The 16,940-nt window shown below is 34.5% G+C and overlaps 1 protein-coding gene across 3 annotated transcripts in view; it reads right to left on the bottom strand.

Moving 5' to 3' along the window:
- The window catches only part of LOC149806836 (3'-5' exoribonuclease HELZ2-like), a 57,025-nt gene that overhangs the window by 15,390 nt on the left and 24,695 nt on the right, over window positions 1-16,940 (bottom strand). For all 3 annotated transcript variants that reach the window (XM_089958293.1, XM_089958304.1, XM_089958299.1), the window contains exons 18-27: window positions 16,380-16,480; window positions 15,865-16,080; window positions 14,248-14,284; window positions 13,449-13,567; window positions 12,081-12,206; window positions 8,801-8,858; window positions 2,580-6,093; window positions 2,036-2,130; window positions 684-842; window positions 58-195 (exon numbers count right to left, since the gene is read on the bottom strand). In XM_089958293.1, coding sequence (XP_089814419.1) covers window positions 58-195; window positions 684-842; window positions 2,036-2,130; window positions 2,580-6,093; window positions 8,801-8,858; window positions 12,081-12,206; window positions 13,449-13,567; window positions 14,248-14,284; window positions 15,865-16,080; window positions 16,380-16,480 — 4,563 coding nt within the window. The remainder of the gene's footprint in view (window positions 1-57; window positions 196-683; window positions 843-2,035; window positions 2,131-2,579; window positions 6,094-8,800; window positions 8,859-12,080; window positions 12,207-13,448; window positions 13,568-14,247; window positions 14,285-15,864; window positions 16,081-16,379; window positions 16,481-16,940) is intronic.

Below are 16,940 nucleotides of genomic sequence, written 5' to 3'. Positions count from 1 at the left end.
CCACAATAGACAAATCTCACTCTCCTGTTGCAACGTTAAAAATACACATTTACTTACTTGCCACCAAATCGACGCTTTTATTTGATGGTCCACAGAAAATAATTTGCCTCTTTATTCCGTCTCTCCTCTCGTGCTTTTTGTTAATTTCATTGAACAGAAAAAGTAGCTTGATACCCGTGTAAGATTTTCCGGTACCTAACATCAAGAAATTCTATAGTGAATAAACAATATGTATGTATACATATATAACTATTATATTATAAATATTATAAATTATCATATTATAAATTGAAACTGTTAATCAACGATAAAATCAACCTGATGGCCAATTGATTACTTGCAAGGTTATTTTTGTAATTCTTTGAATATCTCGTGCTTATTGTAAAGATTATATATGTCCAAGACGAATATATCTTCTAGTCATATTGACATATTGATAATACATTGGTTTTATAAAGTGCGCATTATTTGGATAAAATTTCTTTGTTATTTATTAGCTATTTATCTTAGGTGACAGCAATACGCAACTATAGCTCACATATATTCAGTATCTCGTTACGTCGCAAAGGAGTAAATAGTCTACAAGAGATATTATGGTTTGTTAAGGTGATCATCAAAATATGCTACTGAATTATTAGTATTAAGGCACAATTGTGTCGGAAAGACTCTAAAGCGTAATATACCTGGGGGTCCGTGAATCAGTGAGAATCTCGATGTCAAAGCCTTTTTGATAGCATCCATCTGATTATCGTTGTTTCTGGGTAACTTTCTTGCTATTTCGTGACAATCAGCCAGATCAACCTCTGGGTTAACGGACGAAGCCACGTCAAGATAGTTTTCATCTAGAATAATTTAAAATATTGACCTTTAATGACTCCTTTATGTGAAATTTTGTTTTAACTTTTAGTCAAGATAAAACAGTAACTTTAATGTGCTGTGAAATTACATTTTTGTCTCACATTTTCTAAGACAAAAGGTCAAAATACTTGTCAAAATGATTTATAAATATATTTCCGTATTGTCGAGTAGTTGGATACAAACTTTCTTTTGTTTGTTGGTTTTTTGACTAAAGGATAAGTTGTGCTTTTGACAGATACTTTATATTTTAAAAGAAGGTATTCTCACATATGAAATTAAAACTCATTGCGGTTTTAAATATATCATGGAGTAAAATTAATTTAGTTAATACAAGCTTATGCTTAGTAAACAATGTAGATTATCAGCACATACATTGTAACAAGTGCAGTCATATTATGATTTAAAAACAGATACCGCTTAACACAAATTAGGAATTTATCAAATTATCAGTTGAGAATAAGTCTAGTATAGAATAACTGAAACAAGTACCATTACACATGTGTTGATAAATTAAAATAACATAAATTGAAAAACTCAAATACTATTTAGGAAACATAAAGTAACATGAAGCAAGTGTTTGCGTCGTATTTAAAGTATAGCAGGAGTGAAATGCATGAACATCAAAGAGAACTTATTATAGAAGTTAGTTGTTAGCACGATACATGTACCAATGCTGTAAAATCCATGTAAAATAAAAAAAATATTGTAGGAGTAGGTGTTATTTTGAACTAACATTCGTGCTAACAATTCAGCACAAGATAAATTTTGTCAAGGAATTATTGTTGCTGTTATGGGCTTTAGTGTCATAATTCAGCGCATGATTAGTTTTACATGGCGGCCAGTTTAACTGGCTTAGGAAAACGCCGGAACGAACCACAGACCGACGAGACGAGACAATATTGTCAAGCCTTCTCATGTACTCAAAATGGCCGATCCAGAGACTCGAACCCAAGCTCAGAGATGAGATGGAAGTGATCCGTAACGGTGAGCACTTTAGACCACTCGGCCTCTCAGGGCCCCGTCAAGGGATAAATATTTACTAATATTATGATGAGTAAAAAGATTTGATTTGCAGAACATAATTTTGTTAAATCCTTTAATTCATGTCCACAAAATCACAGACTGTTGAAATTTCCTATTACACTGCTTCAGATTTGATGTGTTATCTTTGTCTTACCTAGGGGTGGTATCTTTAAAAACCTAGCTATCTTTGAGGCGAGATCATCGTCGCTCAAACCTGTGTCTAGAACTTTCAAACATTTTTCCATCCGTCTGAAATGAAATGTAAATATTTATTTTCATAATAGAAAAAAAAAATGAATTCTTTGTCCCAAAAGATAAATGGAAAACAAAATATACGGGAAAGGAAAATGAAGTTTTAAAAACACAGCAAGAAGAACAAACAAAATATTATTGTTTTCAGTTGTTTTTAAAATTATAAGGCAAATTTTCAAAAATGGCACCTTGTCAAATAAATTGCTCATGTTGCAGAAAAATCTACATATACAGTTTGTTTATTAAAACACTATTTTCAACTTACTCTAACATGATAACCATCTAAACAGTTCAGGATTGATGTGGATATTTGACAGTTGACCTGTCAGACTACATTAACACTCTATTCTCATTGACCCTTATTGTATTTCCACTGATTTATTTCACATTTAATAGAGACTTCATTTTGAATAGAAAATAATATTAAATACAGTTAGTACTCGTACCTATGAGAATCTGTTTTGATCAAGAGCTCAATACTGCATAGTTTTCGGTCAGCGATACGTGGTACTGGAGGACTCAGAGGATGGAACTCAAACGTAATGGTCAATCTCTGTTTGTCCTTGTTCCTTTTCACACTTTTTATTTCACCATGTGCAATCCAAAAAGATGCATTATCTTTATCTTCATCTAGTTGTGGTAATTTGTAACGGACACAAATCCAGTCATGTGCACCGAGAATATCCACTTCACTATCATCCCACTCGCCCTCGTTAATCTCCTGACGGTTGTCACATTCCTCCAGGTCGATATTTCTCTTGTAACAATAAGGAATTGTTAATCTGAACTTACCAGTCCTATGCATAAATTTAATGGGAACATTGTGTATTGTGAAGTTCTCTTCGTTCCTTATTGAGTTCATAGCTGATTCCATTTGTATGAGAGGTAGCCAAGTTTCATTATATTCTTTGATGCTGGAGTATTTTGTACTTGTACTTTTTGTTGAATATTGTGTCAAGCATTTAATCGGGTCTTTCATGTGCTGCAAACAAAACTGAACATTTTCAGTAATGAAAAGTAACTGTGAATAAGGACTTAAAATCCCGTTCTGCATGTCTGCCGCCATCTGCACTTTCATGATTTGACCATGTGTTAACGTGATGCTAAATGAAGTGAAGGGTTGCACAACTCCATCATGTGTTTCTGTACTTACATCACGAACCGTCTCCACAGACGTTGGCAGTTTATAGACATCTGGTGTGATATTCGCGAACAAAGTCTTGAAGTTAATCATTTTGTTTTTAAGAACATGTTCAAGTGCTCTAGCCCATGTGTGGACTGGAATGGATACCCCATGACTATTAGGATCTATTCTCAGGGTTTCCTTGTGTATTTTCTTTGTTTCCTTTTGAGTGATGCATGATGAGTACCCACGTGCGTCAAATAGACGTTTCCTCCATTCTAAACGCACTAGATCATATGAAAATTTCCGGTCTTTGAATATCTCAGGATCTTTAATTGGGTCCAGAAGACTGAACGGTATCGTGTTGGAATCATCAGTTTTGAATTTCATTGACGGAATGCATAATGATATGCTGCTGTCCGAAACGTCATCAATAAAGCAGTTAAACATGATTGGCTTCACTCTCAATCGCTGGGACAATTTTAGCATTTCACACTTATTCTCGTATGCCTTTTGTCTCTGGTGAACTGTATTTATATGTGTGCACAACTCCTTAACCTCACTTTGCTGGTAAGGACTGTCTTTTTCGTCGATCATGCTATGTACTAACCGATGAGTAATCAGGTCTAGATACCTCCTGATTGGAGATGTAAAATGTGTGTAGGGATAAATATCAAGACTGAAATGTCTCCCATTTTCCGGTTTCCCTACCAGTCCTGAACACACATATTCTGCATTCTTTTGATGAGATATCCATCCATGGTAAGCAAGACATTGCATTGGATGAATTTCGTCTGTCCGCATGTATCTCTGAACGTTTTTCCTCAGAGTGTCTATTGTACTCTCATCTTCAAATGCTAAAACTCTCCATACCCAATCTTGAACCGTCAGAAACGTTTTTGAACACGCCGAAACGCTTCTAAAGGAAGGTATTTTATCTTCCGTGATTCTTTTTCCTTGCAGAGCCAAGACTGAGTCAACTATCTCGTTTTCCTTTTCAATCCATCGTTCAATTTCTTCTTTATCTGGCTCTTGTTGTCGTCGGAGTGGCGTAACATTAGGAAATCTTTTGAGTAGCTGCTCAGAAATTGTTCTGTTTGTAAGGATCATAAATTCCTCAACAAGAAAATGTGCTTCACTTTCGTCCCTAACATTCTCATCACTTTTCCTCTCCATAGGAAGAGAAAACATAGAATCATGGAGTCTCCGTTCTCGCATTTGTCTAGCTAGCAGGAATAAATATTGAATTGCTCGTGCAATTTCCTCGTCATCAGACCTTCCAGATTCAATTATTTCTTGAACATCCTGGTATGTCATTTGTTTGCTTGAGCAGACAATCGTTTTTAGAACTGTTGGTTTATCTATTAGGTTTGCCTCTTTACTGAACTTGAAAAACACCGAAAGACAAGGCCTCTTTTTTCCTGGAAGAAGGCTGCATAGATCGATACTGAGTGGTTCTGGAAGCATGTGTCTTGTACTTCGCAATCCTGGATAGAAGCTGGTGGTCCTGCGTTGAGCCTCAGCGTCAATACGACTTCCTTTAGGAACATAAACTGAAACGTCTGCAATATGAACTCCAACTTTGAACATGTCATCGCTATACTCAATACTTAACGCGTCGTCGAGATCATGTGATCCTGGAGGGTCTATGGTAAATACTTTGACTTCACTGCCCTGACTTCTGTCACACAAAACGTCGCCTGGAGCTTCTGCAGTAGAATACTTGTTAATAATTGTTCTTGTTTCTTCGACTGTCTCTGGCAGGTACGTAGTTTGCACATTATGCTGGATATCTAGTATCCGTAGGCTGGAGTCTATGTCACCTTTGGATGTTAGAAGATCTATCACTGCTCCACGGGGATAAATGTCGTCTAGATTCCATGTGATGAAAACAACAATATATAGTGTACTTCTTCTTGAGTCTGGGGTAACATCTGTGATCTTGTCAAATTTCAACTCCTGTCTTTCTCTATCATAGCGATATTTCTCCACCTTAAACTGTTTTTTATCGCGGTATAGTCTTTTTAGTTGATCCGTCACCAAGTGAATTTTGGGTACAGTCTTGCACAGTGGAACTGCAAGATGACTTTCGTTGGGGTCCAGGGCACACAAAAACAATGGATGGTCAACATCTTTATTTCTGCATCTTTTCAAAGTTCCCAAAACTTTGCCATATCTGCTGGACTCTGATGTTGATTGACCCGTTTCATCAATAAGCTCTACTAGTACTTCGTCCTCGCTTCGAGCCTGTCCTGCTTTAGCTCTTCCTGAGATTGTGATAGTTTTAATAGGGTCCGTTGTATCCAGTGGGCTACAATGGGCTAGGTGCGCTGAGTGGATCTTAATCTTGCATTTCTTACACTTATTTCTGAGTACATTGGCTTTCCTTTTCAATTCGAATTCATTAAGTTCCTTATCGTAGAAGTTTCGATGTGGTGTCTTTTTCCTGAATTTATCAACGAACCTAGTGCTTAGCTGGAGTCCTGAACGTAGCAGTTCGAGCAAATCATTATTGTCTACTGCACGACTCTCTTCGGTACCATGAACGCTAATCTCATAAAAGTTTTCTATCTGAGGTCTTTCTTGTGTTTCTTCGATGGAAACTTCTGATACAGTTCCGTCTTCATCGGAATCTGACCATTCATCCGGCGTTTGGGTCATTGCATATGAATACGTGTTGTCGGATTTTTCGACTGGCACATGCAATGCATCTTGATTAATATTAGCTTCTTTAGACCTTTCGCATATACTTTTTGAAACGTCCACATTTGTCGCGAAACCTCCAATAAGACGGCCACTGGCAGACATAAAGTCTTGGATCTTTGCTTCACGTTTTGCTGTAAATGAAGTTAAACATAACACCAATAATGCAGTAGATGTCAATAATAAGCTCCAAACGTTCTGATATTTCTCTCTTAGTAAAGGATTAAGCTGTCGAATATAAAATTATAGGTTTCTATCAAATCACACGCCTAGTAATGGCATTTACGAGTATAAATAGCAGCTCAGATGCAAAACTCTCATGGGCCGAAACATATGACCATTAGGCTCTACAGATTGGTATTGCTGTGTTGGTGTAACTTGCACAAAGGCTAATAAATAGGCTATGTGGGTGTAAAATGAAATATGAATGCTGTCTAAAGATTGTTGGAAAACTATTTTAAGAAAAATGAACATATATAGTACAAAATACTGAGATCAATAACAATTAGACCTCCATCTTGAACAGATGCGTCAAGCTGACAGCTAAGGTGTATGCGACCATTAGTTTACTCATAGAGAAAGGTATGTGGCTTATTCGTCTGTTTAATTATGTGGTATTTTTGTAATCTTTATAATTTAAAACACCTTTTGTAACTATTTATTTTTCTAAAATGCATCTTTTATGTTTTTAGCAAATTATAGCTCTCTCAATTTAGACCGAGTTTTCACATCTTAAATACGCCCTACTTAAAGGATGGCACAGTTGTTTCATCGGGGGATGAGTGAATTGAATCAAACCATATTTACGGCTTCATCTCTGTCGCTGTGCTGGATTCGTCAGCTGAATATAATTTATAGGATGAAATCACTACGCGATAATTTGTTTCGCATGTGAACACGCTCATTCAAGGGGAGAGGTAAACAAGGATCTGACATTTGAAAAGGTCTGAAGAATAAGAATACAAGACTGTCCTCATGTATACAAGTATATCGACTTTACTATTCTATCATACCGAACATCTTTCTAACCCCTGTTTACTTCATCAGTGGAGACCGTTTATATATGAAACAAACACTTGATTCATAACAAACAGAATGAACCTACATTTAATACAAATGTTTCATTCGATTATTATAAACACCTTGAACAGGTTTCATCGCTTACATTAAACACTTATATATTTAAAACCAAATTAAACATGTAATTCACCAGATGGACCTAATTAATTCACCACCTGGGCAAGTAGTTTTATATGCGCACAGCCAACTATTTCATTATAAAAATAACCAGTTTCATCTTTCTATACAATTACATATCAGATACATGCAAGAGAAACAACTGGTATGCTTGTACATTAAGAAACACCATGCCCACAGAAACAATACATCATGCACTATACCATATTATACTTCCTGTAAAGACACACTCACCCACATATAAGGTTGTTATTTCTGATATACGCTGTTTTGATTCTTTTCCTAAGACAGTTACGGTACAGATGATTAATTATAGCAATATTTAAAGAGCAAACTATAACTGCTTGTGTAAAATACAAATGGTTAGTATGTGTGTACAATACAAATGGTTAGTATGTGTGTACAATACAAATGGTTAGTATGTGTGTACAATACAAATGGTTAGTATGTGTGTACAATACAAATGGTTAGTATGTATTACAGATTTTAATTTTGTTTACACGCTGTAACATTGGAGACAGACGAATCATCCTCAGTGCTTACATTTGTATACTGATGGATCTCAGAAAATAGACTATGTTTGCAATAAACAGTCCATGTTTATATCAATTTCTACATTTGTCCTAATATCTTGTCATTTTCGCAGTGAACATACCCGGAATCCAACAAAGTGGCGTCGACGAGGATATGTGAAACATAAAAACATAAACTCGACGGGTGGAGTTGCTTAATGTAGATATGACTCTTGGGGCAGACAAACAGAGTAGCATCAGGCGAACATACATACACATATGCATGTACTAAGAAACAATAATGATAAATTGCTAGAAGAACTCTTCGAGCGCGTGCTTTTCTATGGGTATCATTTTTGTTATATTAAATCCCAGACTGGCTTTTCGGATTCCCAAAACACGTTTCTTTTGTGCAGCATAAGTTTACAAGATTAGGATTTTCGAGTTTTCTCATTAAAATGTATTTAAAATATGACATATTACCCGTCATCTTTGTAATATTTACGATGAACACCTTCGTGTCATAAAATAAAACTTACTTCCGAGATGCACTTAAAAATGACAACAATGTTATTTAACGAATACCTCCTAATAGGTAAAAAAGACAAGCCTCTGCTGATCGTGGATTTCTTGTACTCATCTGGAGGAACAAAATATTTTTTTCAACATCTCGGCAACATTATTTCAGTTTGTAAATAAACTAGAATTTTTAATACCTGGGTGTATGCTATTTATCCACCGCTTAAAGATAACAAATGCAGATCAGCCAATAAATAAAAAGTCTACATATCAGTGTTTGCATAGTTCATTGAATTCACAGAACGAACAGTGCATATTTCTATTATTTAGCTTGAGGTCGGAGTCTGCGCATTTCGTAGGTGGTCAAGCGTTTATACACGGGAATATGTGGAAGTAATGATACTCATGAAGATAATTCGAATTATTCATGAATACGTAATAGAACATGCTTCATTGAAGCTGTGAGTATTTTACTTCAATTTTTTGTGTGCAAAGCTTTAACTTGTGCTAGAAACACTCTGAAAAATGATGATGATAATTTAAATATGTATTCACGAGTAAAGGTAATGTTGGCATCTGGAGAAATGAATTTTTATGATTAAACTATACTTACGTCGGTGTCGTTTCGTACTCTTTCTGTGAGGTGCTATGAGTCGGATTCGTTCCATTTCCTGGAAAATATATATATATATATATATATATATATATATATATATATATATATATATATATATATATATATATATATATATATATATATATATATATATATTGCTGTCTTCTTTCATCTATCTATCTATCTATCTATCTATCGATGCACTTTTTATAAAGGGATCCAACATATTAATAATTATGTTTACTACCACTATTATTATTATTATTATTATTATCATTATTATTATTATTATTCGACAAGAGGAAGACCTTGACGGAACAGATGCGGAAATAATTAATTCCATGGGGAGATCTTGAAGGTTTTTTAAGGTGTTCTAGTTTAAAAGAAATGGTTTATTTGGCTGCAATGGCCATTATTCTAAAATGACAATTGCATTATTTTTACTTCCGCAGCACTCTCTAAATCCGCCTTAGATTGGTAAAACTACTTGTCAGATAAAACTGGCTTTATTTTGAATATATAAAACGTAATCAGTATAAAAACTAAAAAATAGTAATTTCGCTGTCAAAATGAAAAGATGAATTCTTTAGGTACCGCTTATGTACTAAACTATAATTAATTTCATACCGAAGTTGCGGAAGATGCGTTACAGCCTAATTAAGGTGCCGGTAAAACCTTTGAATAAAACAACCTGGTTTTCTAAATGTTTGAAACATGTTTCAGGAATCAGAAATTGATGGTTGTAGAAATCATATCCATGTTATTGACTACTTAGTATGATTGCCGTGGTCTTAAAATGTCTAAATTGTTTAAGAACTGGTCTATATACAATGGCAGAAACTGAATTCTTTCTCTGAAAACCCTACAGCAATGTAATTCAGATCAATAGATAAATATGCAAAACATCAGAGCCTTCTTTTTTTGAAGAATATGTAAAACACATGAAACGTCATGTGCTTTTCTAAGTTTAAAATTGTTGTTTTACATAGTCATAAAGAAGTTAAATATTATCTGGAACATTGCTTTCAAAATAATCAAACAGAACCAACTTATTGATGTATTATTGCCCGTACTTATTTCGTACATGCAATCTACCTCATTAGCATAATTACCGGCCTCCTTGCATCCATACAACTTGCACATTACTGCCTTCATGTCAATTAATAACGGCGAGTAGTTGACTTTATCATGGCTTTATCAATACCAGGATAATACCACTCAATGGTTCAAATAGTTTCTAGGATCCAATAAATATAGTGAACACTTAGATATTTGCAAATATGCGAAGAGGTCATAATAATGGATAAAACAACCAAACTGTATTTGGATTCAGACGTTCTTTACACGTGTTTCCTGATGTCGAATATTACGGCAGTATTGTATGCACATCATATTTAAATACATGCTGGCAAATACGTTCTGTTTAATGATGATGGATCCCTGAGGAAGTCTAACATATTTAAACTAGACAATAGGTTACAATCTTACTATAATGAACTCTTAAACCTGCTATGTAATGCCCCTCTCCCCAAGGTCATGTTTTGGTTCCAGAAGTATGACAATCCCAGCCCGGATAAACATAATGACATAATGAACGCTAAAGGCGTGCTGAAGGAGATGCTACAGGGGACATTTATGTAATAAACAATTTCAGGAATATGAACCACATTACGGACGTTTCTTGACAAGTCCTGGAATCAAAGCCGGTCAAGAAGCATTTGTTAGCAAAAGGACAGAACTAAATGCAACCCGTCTGCATCTCAGGGGAAGCGCTACTGCTGGCGGTTGGTTGCAAAGACGGCAAGCTCGTCAGAAAAGTATGGAAAATAAGTTGAAGACTTGCTTAACTTGTACTCCAGACAAGAAGAAACCTTCACAAGAACGATTTCACTTTAAACAGGCTGGTTATTCGATGCGAGGACATTCACGTCCTTTGCCATATTGTTACTTCCACAAACATTGCGAAAATATTAATGCTGGCTAACTGTCATGGTAAAATAAAACAGAGATTCATACCAATAAATAGAACTGTTGGAAAGCATACTCTGCAAGGGTCTTTCAGCTGTACTACATCAAGAGCGAACGACACTGCATCATAATGTGCAACACTGGTAAACGTACATTTTATAAACAAGTACATCATGGAAATCAAATACAACAGCCTTCATGTTGCAATATACATGACGTTCTTTCCATTAGAACAGACTATCAAGGAGTAAATCATTCTCCTACAAAAGAAGCATTCAAACAGGATATATGTGAACGATGCAATAGTTACCTGTTTGGATCAGCATGCCAAAGTCCAGTGGATGGGTCATTAGCAACGAGAATCAGCTTCAAGGAAATATGTTTACCAATGACTCAGCAGGAAAGGAGAGTGGTTGTGGCAAAAGTGCTAGTATATATAAGACACCCTAGAATGTATTTAGCTATTGTACAAGACATGTAAATGTCAATGATCTGATTTATTAAAACTATTTAGCTTTTCTTTGTGGCAAAGAAGCTTGTAGTGCTAGAGACTTGTCTTGCAATTTGTGATCTGTTAAAAACGAGAAAGATTGACTTTAATTTCTGATGTTAATAATGAAATTTAGGAGCAGTGTGGTTTGAAAATATTTACCCGAATTTGTCTGGCCTAGTCACAATCCCATCTTTGATCTTACATTGCACTACAAGTCTAATTTGTATAACAGTATCAAAAGGGAAATTTGGTGAGCTTGACAGGGAACATACAATTCGCTTGTTTGGTGGTATCAGGTTTTAAATAGGCCACAGTCCTGCCTTCAACATGTGCTTGCGTAAGAAACTGTCTATAAGTGAATGTTAATAATATAAAGAAAAATATAAAATAATCAGACAATATATAGATTAATTTAACCTTCTGCAGATATCTTTATTGTTATTTTAAATTGTTTCCACTCAAACAAAGGCTCAGAAGTTTTTTGATATAAACGAGTTTAGAGATCAGATTCATTCATGTGTACTTTAGAAATATTACTTTGGATTTTTAGTGAAACATTCCGTTACCACTACTTGCAATTGGTGCAGATGTGCAAACTATTTGAAAATTTGGGCCAGCATGGTAATTATATCATTGAACCTGTCTATAGCATGGAATTATTTCCACAGTTTCGGATCACTGAGACAATTATCTCAGATGCTACGTAGGTTGTGCCTTGTTCTAAGGGTTCATCCATAAGACCAGGTCCTCGCCGAGTTTCATTGATTAAACAGTTTTGTCCTTCCTGCGAGCGCATACTTTTGTAGGAGTTACTACCTGCTCATGCCTTAAGGCGTTGGTGTCAGCTATCCAGTCACGACAATCTTCAAATTTGTTATCGCTGATAGAAGCACTTTCAATCCGCTGGATCAGCTTCTTGATTCTCCTTTTGTCCATTTCCACCTAAAACATTGTATATTATCAATATGATTATCATTTCTTCATACTTGTAGTGAACTAAAAGATTTATTCATGTACTATCTCACTATTTATACAGCATTGATACCTAATTTTACGTAATTGTTCATGCATTAATTCCCTGTGGTTGCCTGTATCTTCGGATTAGTCTTGAGAGGTAAGATGTAATTATTAATGTATCTGATAGATGTTTGTTTTTAGATTACGGCCAAGTCTCAGTATTTAAAGAAATATGCCCGTTTAATAAAGGTCGCACAAACTGTTTTTTTACGTACATTCCTTTTACTGCACCATGACCATAAAGTTCTAAAGAGCCAGATAATAATGAACCAGGTCATGTTTTAAGTCTTGAATGGATATTGTACTGTACTCATTTGAATATTCTACTGTATTTATCTGAGTTTGTGAAGATATTAAGAATTGTAATCTTTAGTTAAATAGTGCACCAAAAAGAAGTTTGAAGGAATCATGACAGAGTATTACTTAGTTGACTGAACAGGACAAAGACAATATTCAATTAACTGCATTCATTTGTTAATCTGGCAAAATGTATCTGAGATTGTAATGCTGGTCATTGCAACTGCAACGTTTCTCGCACATAAAAAAACATGGTTATAATTTTGAGTCGCATCATTCTTTCGTATGGTCTGTTTCTTTCATCGGGGCATCTAGTGCTAAGATCATATGAAATTATGATACTATACAAGAAATATGTGCACGACACAGACTATGCAGAACATATTTCATGCTATATATGAAGGTAATATCATAACGGTCAAGGGCATACATGGAGAATCGGGTTCATCGATATGCTATAAAATTTCAATGGAAATCGGAGAGCATATGCGAAATATATTATATGGAGTGTATGAAAGTTCTGTCTGTTTATCTTCTAATGTGTGGTGCACGTACTTTCTGAGTTTTTAATATCCATTTTATCATGCATTGGCTTATTTTTGTGTGACTGTGCCAGACTTCACAAGATTCATACACTTAGGGCATGTTAACTTTACTCGGACGACAATCGTGCAGATTGCAGTCTTTGGATATTGTCTAAAATACAACCTGTTGCAGTTGCGTGCAAAAATTATACATTTATTTATCAGCCTGTCTCAAAGTATCATCGATCAATATACACATTTTGTCCAGGTAGCTTGATTGTGCTGCAGAGACTGAAATCATTATATATATATATATATATATATATATATATATATATATATATACCTTGCTAAACTCTAGTGCTAGATCTGCTTTCTTCCTGGCGTATTCGAATTTTCCCTCATTTTTCAAGGATTTTGCCCAGATCTCGTAAGCCTCCATGCAATCGTATTTCTCATTAATAACTAGAGATAAAAAATAGAAATGAAATAAGGATTCCGGCACTTTTACGAAATAAGAAACAAGAATTGAAAGAATGAAGAAAGACCGCGGAAATATAAAATAACATATAGAAGGTTACCAGACGTCATTAACTGTTATATCTATAGTCCATTCAATAAGAACTCATGAAGCAAAAAATTGCAAGTGCTCACATTCCATCAGGTGAATATGCTGGTGCGAAACATAACTAACATTTACTATTACAAAATTTCTTTTAACAAACACTAGGTGAATGAAAAACAAACATTTATTTTCTTTAATTAGAGAACCTTTGGTATGAATAGATGCAAAGGTTAACGATAAATTTTCCTTTAGTAAAATTAAATTCTAATAACATGCTTTCCAGCCATACAAGTCTAAAGCCCTAATGTTTAAACTGCAAAATTATTACTATCGAGGTGCAATTATAGGGTATAAAGATTGTAATTCATTATGTAGTATACTTGTTAATTCATTTTATATGACAATGTTTCAAAACAAAAGAGTTGACAATTATTTTGTTCTGAATACAACGGGTTTCGAACTGATATAGATTTAGTTGCAATGCCAAAACGGATTACGTGCATAATTTTTCTGCTAAATTTCATTTTTGGACTTGCGATAAAGTGCAAACAAAACTAAGTCAATATTCCATTGTACTTACTTCTCTTGCAAAGTCGTTTCACTCCACCGAAGTCATTCTATTTAAAAAAAATCACTTTTCGTTATTGGAGATAAAAAAATATTGTGAAACGCAGATACAAACAGCAACGAAAAAAAGGTGAATTGCTTTAAATGCCGATATTCTGCTGATGGATCATGGAAGCGCTATTTATGTGTCTATCTACTGATAAAAGGAGAAGCATCATACTGTTTGAGGTCCGAGTACCTCTACGATTTTATTGGGACTTGTACCTCCATATGTTTGGGAAGGGAAAAAATTTGGTTGGCTAAGATTCAAAACTGTATGAGGAAGCACCGTCAAAATTCAATTTCTGAGTCTTTTGTAAAATTTATATTTCAGGACTAATACTAGATTATGGAGGATCAGATACATTCATAAACGCAGCACAACAATGGCACAGGAAATAGTACAAACACATTTCAGCATGTATATTATTGGAAGCGAGGAGACTCATTACGAAACTCGTCAGCAAAGATATGTACTCCGAACGTTAGGCATCATTCTCTTCTACTCATTCGGACTGGCATACAACCAAAAGAAACGTGTTAGGATGGAGTATCATTTATCAGAGTTATGAATGCCAACCACCCACTCCCAGCGCAAATATCTATATATGCAAACTAGTGCAAACTATAGTAAAGATAATTTGAGAGCTGGGAACAAAACATCTGCTGGTCAAAACGGACAGAATACGAGTTATGGACTTATTGTTAAAGCTGTAAATAATTTTCAAATTCTACCGACGGTGTAACCTAAATTGTACTTTTGAGCATTTTTATAAAACCAATTCTTTCTTCGAAATGTCAATGTTTTGTTCTTATTTTTATTAATATTGTGATGGATTGGGGAGATATATTCATTCGGATCTATATAACTTATAAACAGGAAGGAATTAAACACATAACAGTACCGTAGCTCCATTTGTGCATTTTTCTGCAAGATTCAAAATGGAACTGTTCCATAAATTATGGATAATAAATTTATTTCTGAGGAAGAACAATTGTATATTATTCAGAACAAAAACATTATTCTCTACGCTTGCAACCTTATATATATATATATATATATATATATATATATATATATATATATATATATATATATATATATATATATATATATATACACACACACACACACACACACACATATATATATATATATATATATATATATATATATATATATATATATATATATATATATATATATATATATATATATATATATATATATATATATATTTGCGTATGTACGTATGGAAGGGAGGCGAGTGGTTTAAAGCGGCCGCTTTTTCCGATTACTTCCATCTCACATCTGTCCGAGTGGATTCTAGTCTCAGGCTCGGCGAACGTGGATATGAGAGAGAGCTTCTCGCGGGTCAGTGATTCTTTTTTGGGGGGTTTTCGTGTGTTCGTCCTCCTCCAGGTGTAATGACTGTCATATATAGCCTATCATGTGCTGAAAGATGACGTTAAACCTACAAGATCCACAACGTATGGATGGACGTATGGACGTACAGGCATTCGTTTGCATACAGATCATTTGAACGTGTGTATATTATTGTTCTTCAAGCAAACTTTACTGATTTCCTACCAGTTTTAACAATCCCCTTCCTCTTCTCAATGCGCAGCTAAGATAGAGGTCCTGACTAAAATTCAGTAATCCAGTAGTTACTGCTTGTTCGAGGAAGAAAAATAGATCAGTGGCTATCTGATGCCATGCAGGCCAAAAGGTTCTCTTTTCTCTCATTTCTCTCTTTTCAAAGTCCGCAGATAATTCGTTAAGATCTTCCATTGTATACATCAAATCCTGTAAAAATTAAATTGAGACAACAGCTTCATACATGTTCGTCACATATATTATCAATACGATTCACCATCAGAAGAAAATTTTACATTTCAATCTTCTAAATATTCATCATACACAAAATTAAATTTGTTAATGATTAAATTCTAGTGAGAGCTTCTGCATTAAGTTAAGTTATCATTGTTATTTTATTTAATTGGTTACTGAAAAAGTTTGAAATAATGTACTGTGTCAAAATGACTTTAAAACGAATAACATGGTTACTGTACTATTCGCAACTTCTAGTATAAATATAGTGTTACCTCTCCATGATCAATGCTTGAGTCTAGCGCACTAAACCACAGTGGATCAGCCAATTGTCTGTGATTTATTTGAGGATTCCATTCCATCCCAAAGGCAATTCCTAAAAGTTCACATTTTGTTTGTTATAGCTCGTTATAAAAGTACCTTTATTGACATTTAAACCAGTCTTGTTGCTCCAATTTCTGACAAAATATTCTTAATATTTGCTACAATACTAAAATATTATTTCACCACATATATATTTCCACAATGTCACACGTATAAACATACATAATTCGATTTGTTTGGCTTTATACCTTATTAACCAGAAGAAAAAAATCTCATAATTTAACCCCGCCTACTGGAACTACTTTTTCCCACATTCGCATTTGAAATTTAATCTGTGTAAAAACTGGGCATACTGCATTAACGTAATGTTGGTTTACATCAACAACGAGGGCAATGTGATCACATCATGTATGTAAAGGAGAGCCTAATTCTTAGAATGGAAACAGAACAAATTTGACTTCATACAATTCTGAAAAGATAACGCTCAACATAGGATCGATTAAAATGCAGAT

The sequence above is a fragment of the Sinohyriopsis cumingii genome, chromosome 1 (assembly GCF_028554795.1).
Source record: "Sinohyriopsis cumingii isolate HCF-2022 chromosome 1, ASM2855479v2, whole genome shotgun sequence".
Lineage (NCBI taxonomy): Eukaryota > Metazoa > Mollusca > Bivalvia > Unionida > Unionidae > Sinohyriopsis > Sinohyriopsis cumingii.
The sequence above is the reverse complement of the archived record's forward strand: the minus strand, read 5'-3'. Positions and strand labels throughout refer to the sequence as shown.